Below are 10,000 nucleotides of genomic sequence, written 5' to 3'. Positions count from 1 at the left end.
GATCGAAACATTGTCATGCTAGCATCGCAAATCCTGTGTATATATATAATTTGAAAACTAAATATGTAAAAAACAAAAAATAAATAAAAATATTTTAATTGTATTTGTGGCTTCTAGTGGCTTTATTGTTCAATTTTTTTTAAATTGAAAATATAAAACGATACTTCAAGTCACTATTCCAGTTCATTAACATAAAATGGATACGTATCCAGAGCAGTCAGAAGCCATTTTTAAAGTTAAATGAAACAAGTGAAGCATGCGTGGTCACTCGTGAGTGCACAGGAGACGAGGCATACAAAAATGACTCAGTTCAGCATTTGCCCCCCGCCCCCACTCATTTAGCCCTAAAAGTTCCCAGGGGACGTCAAATCCTGGTGAAAATGAACAAACCGTGCACAGTTTTAGGCCTTAATATGTGTAAATTTGAGGTCTGCACCATGCAAAAAAAGAAATGACTAAGTCCATCATTTGCACCCCCCCCATTTAGCCCCAAAAGTCCCCAACGCCTTAACATATTTAAATTTCAGCACCATGCAAAACTGCTAAATAGGCATACACAGAAAATTTTGGACAAATATGGTAAAATAGTCTCAAAAATGGACTGTTTATTAGTCCTAAAAGAGCCCCTGGGGGCACACCCAAGAGTTATCGCAAAGTATAGACAAACAAAATTATTTTCAGAAAGTTTTATAAAAATCCAAGGCATCAATTTTTTTTTTTAATAAGCACAAAAGTGTCAATTTTAGCCATTTTAACTTGGAAGGAACCCCTAGGGGAGCAACCAGAGTTTTCCTGGAAAATCCGTTCTGTTATTTTTTTTAACCCATATTATGTTTACTGTTTGTGCAAAATTTCAAAAAAAATTCCAAGGCGTAGTTATTGAGAAAAGTGCGAACAGACGAACGGACGGACGAACGGACAAAGGTGAATTTACAAGTCCACCCTTCTTTTGTCGGGGGGGGGGGGGGACCAAAGAAAAAAAAATAATGAGCAATAGGTAAAATAAAATTTAAAAAAAAAAAGTCTTACTGCAGTAAATGTCAACCTCAAGTTTTGGGAAATACTTTTCATTGGCCATGTGGAACTTGTAGTAGACGTGTGTGGTTGGATACATTACGCGCTGCCAATCATCATCCGCTTTAAGTTGTAGTGTACACCAAGTGTTTACGCTTCCAAAACAAATGGTTATAAATAGCACAAAACCCTATAAGAAAATAATAGAAAAAGAAAAAAAAACTTTTTTTACCGCATATCAAATCACAACTACACATTCTAAAAGGAGATTTTAACCAATGAGAACGCACATTCCCAACATAAAATGTTACATAACGAGGGTCTTTGTTTGAAAAATTTTAGTGACACCTTGAGGGTTAGAGTAGACTCCAGAATGGAAATCGACAAAACTTTTTTTTTTATCGGTGTTGAGTGCATCAAAAAAACATTGAAATATGTTAATATATTTATCACTGTATTAGTTATGTTGTCAAAACCTTCTCTATGGCGAGCTTGCCTCAGGCTCAAGAAAGAGGGGGCGACCCCATCTTCGCTACAGGGATGTCTGCAAGCGTGACATGAAGGCTCTCTCGGTGGACAGGAATACATGGGAAGCCTCTGCAGCTGACAGAACTGCCTAGAGGAAAATGATACGCCAGGGGATTATCATCAGCGAGAGGACCCTCCATGTTGAAAATGCTGCAAAGAGAGCTAGGAGAAGAGCGAGTGTACAGGCGGAACAGCCGGACGAAGCGGCAAATTGCACAACAACCTTCGTATGTCAAGGCTGTGGCAGACTATGCAAATCAAGAATTGGTCTCTACAGTCACACAAAAGGATGCAAACAGGCAACATCTTAATACGGCGCTGATCCATAGTCGTTTCGACTGACGGATGCCACACAGTTATGTTGTTCAAAGTAATGGCGGCAGTGAATATTGTTTGAGGTAGTGATTCACCAATTCCAATGCTTCTAATAATTTGATAACTTTTTATTGTAGAACGATTTGTCTTTGTATATTATTTTAATTGGAATTCATTATTGAGATGAGTATTATTTATATTAATTTATTTATTGCGGACTATTATTCTCATCCTTTATCAGTTGTTATTTCACGATGTTTCAACTAAATATTCCTCTGGCCTTCGTCAGGCGGTAACTGCGATGGATAGGAACATTGAATCTCCTAACTGCATTCTCAGCAATCACTGTCATCTGTATGTGTTGTTGTCTCTCCACGTTTTGGTCAAGTAAGCCTCTGACCGGCTTTGGGTAGGATTGAAATCGCTATCTTCAGACAATGCTCATCTGGAACCGTATAGATTCAACGTCTCTATCAACTGCACCACGGGCCCCGAAGGGCAATCAAGGTTGGATTTTTTGATCTTATAAATCCACGTTTATTTATTATCTGATCTTTCATGGTCGGGTCCGTACCGAATGGTATATATATTATTTTAATTGGAATTCATTATTGAGATGAGTATTATTTATATTAATTTATTTATTGCGGACTATTATTCTCATCTTTATTAGTTGTTGTTTCACGACGTTTCAGCCAACTATTCCTCTGGCCTTCATCAGGTAGTAACCGCATGAGACGACAACAACTATGGATGGCAGTGATTGCTGAGAATGCAGTTAGGAGATTCGAAGTTTCTATCCGTCACAATTATCACCTGACGAAGGCCAGAGGAATAGTTGGCCGAAACGTCGTGAAACGACAACTAATAAAGATGAGAATAATAGTCCACAATAAATAAATTAATGGAGATTTGTCTATGATATTCAAATACACATCAGTTTCTGATATCGCTTCTTCATTTAGAGCAAAATCTCTTTCCCTTGAGCATTCTTTTGAGGTCTGTAAACAGTCAATAGTCACTGAGGATCAGATCTGAAAAATAGCTTGGATGCAGAAGCAACCCAAAGTGTTCTTCATGTTGTTTTGCCATTGTACAATAAACTTGTGACATGGTGCATTGTCATGGTGAAAAGGCACTTTTTCTTCATTTGTGTCCATTTTTGGTGATTTTGGACACATTAACGATGTTCTGAGTTACACATCCCAAATTAGGGAGACCAAAAGATTGCCTGCTCATGTGAGTGTCTTTGGTCGGCTTTCACTTGCTGATGAGTGGATGACTATATAATGATAAATACGTAACCTGCATGAATTATACTATCATATTTAAGCGTATATTACGACTTTTTTTACACAGGCATCACCACATTATCAAGGCCAAGAGGCCACTCGAGGATAAGGGTTAAAGAGTGTACAATAGAAATTGGACAATATAGTAATTATTAGTAATGAAAATTCGGTAAATTTGTTAACTTATATGGAACGGCTCATCAAGAACTTATTTACGTTAGACTTGAAGACAACCATATTGTAGTCAGCCGAAAAGCAGGAAAACGGAAGACAATTCCACAGGCGTGCAGTTCTAAGGAAGAAGCTTTGTTCATGGAATCTACGTTTAGGTTTAGGCACAGATAAAGAGTGGGGGGGAATTATTGATAGTGTTTTCAGCTAGACGAGTGTTTCTTGTGAAAGTTTGGCGAGGGGTGACCATAGACTGAAGCTCAGTCGAACACTTTCCATGAAAATAACGATACATCAGAGACAAACTCGCAACGTCTCTTCTGTGAGATAGAGGTTGCAGGGAAGAGAAAAGGACATCTCCTACAAGCCTACAAAGTCTATTTTGAACTCAGGACAAGTCCTTTCTAGCAGCTCCTGCCCAGATGTGGCAACAGTATTCCATCCTTGGACTACCTGGCTCTTATATAGATAGAGAATTGCATCAGCAGTGAGATATCTACTGGATCGATAGAAAGATCCCACCATTTTTCCAGTGGCCTTGGCAACAGATTTGATGTACATGTTCCATTTAAGATCAGGAGTAAAGGTCACGCCCAAAAGCTTGTCAAAACTTGAGGCCTCCTTAAGACGAAAGCCATTCATTTCAATTGATGTCAGATGTGGATCAGAATGTTGATGATGTAAAGAGAGAAGCTTCGTTTTAGGTGCATTAAAAGTAACCAGCCACTCCTTTCCCCATTGTACCACGTGCTCAAGATCAGAGGAGAGAGAATCAGAGAGAACGTGGTCATTTACTGTCTCAGATGTGCTACCATAAATGGTAGTGTCATCAGCAAAAATGTCTACAAATGATGTAAGGATGTGATTTGGAAGATCATTAATGTAGATCAGGAAAAGAGTTGGCCCCAGGATGGACCCCTGAGGGACTCCAGCATTAATACTGTGAGCTTCTGTTTTTTGTCCCTCAACTACTACTCTTATGAACCTATCAGAAAGAAATGATTTAATAATTGAGAAGACATTTCCAGCTATATCATAGCTAGAGATCTTGTGAAGTAAACCTTTATGCCATACCCTATCAAAGGCTTTAGATATGTCAAGAGCAATTGCCCTAGAAAGGTTGCCTCCGTCGAGAGATTTGCTAATCCTATGAGATATAACTGTAAGCACATCTGCTGTAGATCTAGCAGAACGGAAACCATATTGAGTGTCACTAAGAAGGTTATTTTTGTTGAGATGGTTGATGACTTCTGTATTTAACACAGATTCCAGCCACTTACTCATGACGCACAGGAGACTTATTGGCCTGTACTGAGAAGGGGATGAGCGATCACCTGAATTTTTAAATACAGGGTACACTGATGAGATTTTCCAGCGTGATGGGAAGCTATTCTCCTTAAGACAACGTTTAAACAGTTTTGTAAGTTTGGGGGCTAGTTCTGGTTGAAGTTTTTTGGTACTATAATTGGAATACCGTCAGGGCCGGTTGCTTTACTGGAATCAAGGCTTAAAAGGAATCTTGATTTTTTTTCCCCTGCGTCTACAGTTCCAATAGGAAAATACACACTTCCTAAACAAATCTGTCACAATCAGTACGTACAGTATTTAGCAAAGCTACTAAAAACACAGACAATAAATAAAAATAAAAACAAATCTTCGAAAAATGTGTTAAATGGAAAAAAAAACAACAAACAAAACAAAACAAAACAAACAAACTAACCTTGAAGATACGTTTCGTAAGAATACGCGAAGCAATTTTTTCAAAAACAAATTGCATAATGTCCGATTTGCTGCAGCTGTTTGCTTTGTAGTCATCATGCTTGTAGCAACAGACGCAGGCATTGCGCTGGTCTAAGATGCGACGCAAGTCTAAACTAATACAACTGGCAAAGAACGTAATTTGGTAAAAATAGATCGCAAGGATTCCGATGGCATTATAAATACAAAACGTATTTAGACCGGGAAACACCTAAAAATAAATTTAAAAAAAAAGGAATAAAAATATTTGAATAATTAATCAAGTTAAAGTTCACAATTAAATAAATTAATTTTATAAACAAATTAAAAAAAAAAAAAAAAAAACAATTTCTAGTTATCCAGCGTTGCCTGGGATCCAATATAAAGCCATTTTAGTTTTTAGTTTTATTTTTTTTTTGCACATTATTTAGATTTATACAGCAAAAAAAAAAAAAAAAGTTAACAACTTCTATCATATTCTTAAATCTAAAAGTTACCCCCCTTTGCTGATTTTTATTTTTAGGGGATTATATGAAAATGCTTTATCAGTCATCTAGACAAGAGTAAGTACTTAAAAAAAGAAAAAAAGAAAAATACATTGTAGCAAAGTACATATTGACAATAATATGCTACAACAATAACAAATAAAAATTGGCTAGTCAAAAGCAAAGTTTGATTCATCAGCTTAAATACTATTAAGGTCTGACTTTGAAAATTTGACAAGTTAACATTATATGTTAGATATTTCTGCTTGACTTCCCCTTAATCAGCATAACTATAATATTTCCAATATGCGTGCACTAAATTAAAGGGAGATAGTTCATCCACATTTGATTTTGCTGCATATGAAAACACATGTAGAAATAAAAGATTGTAAAAAGGCATTTCATCATCTGTAATATAAATCTCAACCGTCTGCTTAAATGTATGTATGTATGTATGTATGTTTGTATGTATGTATGGCATAATCATGTTGACACACCAGTTCTCGTCAGATCACCGAAGTTAAGCAACGTTGAGCCTGGCTAGTACCAGATGGCTAACCATTTGGGAATTCTAGGCGCTGTATGTGCTTTCCGCTTATCTTGGCATTGCTTCCAGTCGTCCTGAACTTCCACTTGCCACTGGTATTTAACAATGTCGACTCAGGAGAGGTGTGGTTGGAGATTGTGCAACTCTTGCCATAAAAATTTCACGTGCAGGCACCCTTGCAGTAGGTATCCATAGTTTGGCAAGACTGAAGGAAGCATTTTTAAAAATGTATGTTTGTCTATCTGCCTAAAACTTTCGACAGAGGCAACGGATTTTCATGAGATTAATATCATTTTGGAGCTCGACATCTCGGACAACAAATATCGAAAAATTGGCCAAAAACATTAATTCCTTCTCCCTCAACTGAGCAGTTTTATATAAGGAACGGTCGATTTTTGCGATCCATTTTTGCAAGTCATGGTATCGATTGGATTGACTTTGCCTAATTTTAACGTTCTGAACTTCCGGTCATGTTATGGGGTAGCAGTAAGATGTCAGATTTTCTTTGACTTTCTTTTCTATCTTTGTGTCAATGGTCTGAGCCTCCAAACACCCGGCCAACGCCGGGCACCCAGGCTAGTTTATCATAAAGACATTATATTTATATATAGCTTGCCTATAACAAACTATAACATAAACTAAGTATACAAATGAATACATTGGTCGCATGCAATAAAAATGCATGTTATTCCTAAAAATTGTAAAGGACGTATGCACTAAACACATGGCAAAAATTTACATTTTCCTTTTCTGTCAGGTAACATGTCCAAAGACAGATCTGACTGTTGGACGTCTAGACAGCAAATCAGACAGAATTCTGGTCTTAATTCTAGACCACATCTTGGTAATACGGCATAATCACATTGACACACCAGTTCCTGTCAGAGTTAAGCAACGTTGAGCCTGGTTATTACTAAAATGGGTGACCAATTTGGAAATTCCAGACGCTGTATGTAGGAGGACGTCGACATCTCCCTGCAAGAGTTGCAAAAACCCAACGTCGTCATCTCCCTTAACGGGGATATACATGTGACTGGGGACTGTTTGTGAATTTCATACTCCCATGGAACTTCCTCATTCAGAGGAAGCTGGTTAACCCCGAATAGGGTTAGTGCTGTTTCACACACTCACACACACATTTTGGTAGGAGCGACAACTATGATAACCAAAAACTCATTGCTAATTAATTTGTGTTGTTTTTTGTGGTGGAGTTCCCTGCATATTGGGTGATCCGGGTTAGATTATAACGTTAGATAGTAATTTGAAAATGTATTTATCTTCTTATTTACTTGTCTCCCCACGAGGACAGAGTTAGACACAAGGTCGGTTTTTAATATGGGGAAAATCCAGCTCCTCAAGATTGGGCACTCTGGATAGGAACAAAAATAAAAATTATTTCAGCCATGAAGGATTTCTTCTCCACTGATCGAGGACAGAAATGGTGTGAGGTGTAGCATCAGAACAGATACTGCACTGTGATCTTGACTCGAACGTTTGTAAACTCAGATCGTCTGCAGACAGATTTGAGATAAAATAAATAACGAACCAAAAAGGACAAAGAATTATTTTGTGAAAACATTCCTTGTCCATGACATTATGTTTGTGAAAATGTCTGTCCGTGACATTATGTTTGTCCGTGACATTATGTTTGTCTGTGACATTATGTTTGTGAAAGTGTTTGTCCGTGACATTATGTTTGTGAAAATGTCTGTCCATGACATTATGTTTGTGAAAATGTCTGTCCGTGACATTATGTTTGTCCGTGACATTATGTTTGTGAAAATGTCTGTCCGTTACATTATGTTTGTCCGTGACATCATGTTTGTGAAAATGTTTGTCCGTGACATCATGTTTGTGAAAATGTTTGTCCGTGACATTATGTTTGTGAAAACGTTCCTTGTCCGTGATATCAATAGGTTGAAATACACAATCAACAAAAGGATGTTATTGTCTGAGAAAGCTGAGATCGAGAATTAGCTGTTTACGATGAAGCTGATGTTGGACGACGTCAGCAAAAGTTCTTTAACAAATTCACAAGGAAGAAAGTCTGACGGATAGACCAACTTTAAAGGGTTGGTTGGTTGGTTGTTTTTGTTTTACGACATATCAACCCTTTTCGGGTTATTTAATGCCGGATCCAAAGATTTTGAAGAAAAATTTTTTAATAGAATATATTTGTTGTTTTCAAATCAGTTTCTATTTAACCCATAGTTGGGACCCTAACAGGTACTACCACTCCGGGTCAGAGTGGACCTGGGAGCAATGGCAATTAAAGGGTGACTCCACACTCCCCAAAGCCCACAAGCTGGGGCCTCACCACTAGATATAGTTTAAGGTCATATCCAGGACCCCCATTGAAGGACTTTTACCTTCTGCAGGGGGGCAGTCGGCGTATTCTAATGCCCCACCGACAGGGCCAACTTTAAAGGAAGAATATATAAGTGGTGTGAATCAACCACACAGGTTCGAGACTCGTTTGTTCATTTGTAAATGAATTTACCTAAGAAATAAAATACGTTCTTTTTGTAACCAAAATCCAAAACGTCTTATTTTATACCAAGAATGTGAATTGGACTATTTCCCTTACAACCAACACTTAGGATTAACCAGACAAAAAATAAAACTTGTGCTTCATCGTTTCTGAAATTTTTGAGATGAGGATTGGTTATTTGAAGACTGAGACGACTCAATTATTAAGTAGACCTAGTAAAGAATCTAACATGACATGGAACTGTTAATATATATATATATATATATATATATATATATATATATAAAGAGCAAATAGTTAATAAAACATGTTAAAAACACTTTTAAAAAGAGTTAAAAATATATTTAATCTGAAAAGGAAACACTTAATAAGTGGATCGTCCTTAATCCGCAGAGTTTCGATGAAATACTTTCCTTCTCATCAGAAGGCAGGAATTAGCAAAATGCGGGATCGGATTTTGTATACAAAAGTATTTGATGAAACTGCAAGTAAGTCAAAGATCTTACTTGATAGCAAAAAGTGAAGCAGAGGGAATATGGTGAAGAAAAAGGTGATTTCAAGTGAATGGATAGTCTGGTGAAAGGTAAATTATCCAATGACGGTAAAATTCATATATATATATATATATATATATATATATATATAGTAAGTTGTAAAATATATATGGCGATTAAGCTTCACTGAATATGCCGCATTTCATCCACTCTAGGATTCCTCAGGCTTATGCGAGAATTTTGTCGTTGTCTCCTGAAGAATCCTAGAGTGGATGAAACGCGGAATATTCAGTGTAGCTTAATCGCCATATATATTTTACAACTTACTAACTAGCTCTACCTACGTATTGAGCACTGTTGAAGTAAATACTTAAAGTTTACGCATAAATTTATTCTTTCGTATATTAATTTATGTGAGTAAATGAAGTAGTTATATATATATATATATATATATATATATATATATATATATATATATATATATATATATATATATATATATATATATATATATAGCCTAAAGAAACTTTGAATAAAAAAAAATGCAAAAATAAAAATAAAGAATGCAGTTTAAATTCCCGGAAGGAAAAAAAAATATTAATTTTAACCTATCGCAGACTAAGCACCTACATAATCCGATTTCTTCTAAAATGTTTATAATGACCAAAAGAGAATTCATTTATATATGGATAAAAAAAAAGAAAAGCCTTAACTAAAATTGTTAAATAGAAATAGACTTAGCATTTGCATAAGCCGATTTCGCAAAAGTCTTCAATTTTAAAACAGAAAACCTTAACTGAAATTTTGTAAATAGAAAACGAGGATCATCAGCTGCTTACCATGTAGCTGTTTCGGATATATATATATATATATATATATATATATATATATATATATATATATATATATATAGTAATAAGTAGGGC

At 36.1% G+C, this 10,000-nt stretch overlaps 1 protein-coding gene across 1 annotated transcript in view; it reads right to left on the bottom strand.

The window, feature by feature from the left end:
* Positions 1-10,000, bottom strand: part of LOC145280029 (patched domain-containing protein 3-like) — a 127,879-nt gene that overhangs the window by 47,753 nt on the left and 70,126 nt on the right. Inside the window, exons 9-10 of the mRNA XM_080131689.1 lie at positions 5,041-5,289; positions 1,030-1,204 (exon numbers count right to left, since the gene is read on the bottom strand). Coding sequence (XP_079987815.1) covers positions 1,030-1,204; positions 5,041-5,289 — 424 coding nt within the window. The remainder of the gene's footprint in view (positions 1-1,029; positions 1,205-5,040; positions 5,290-10,000) is intronic.

The sequence above is a fragment of the Euprymna scolopes genome, chromosome 7 (assembly GCF_053919585.1).
Source record: "Euprymna scolopes isolate OS-2025 chromosome 7, ASM5391958v1, whole genome shotgun sequence".
Taxonomy (NCBI): domain Eukaryota; kingdom Metazoa; phylum Mollusca; class Cephalopoda; order Sepiida; family Sepiolidae; genus Euprymna; species Euprymna scolopes.
This window is presented reverse-complemented; position numbering and strand designations above follow the sequence as displayed.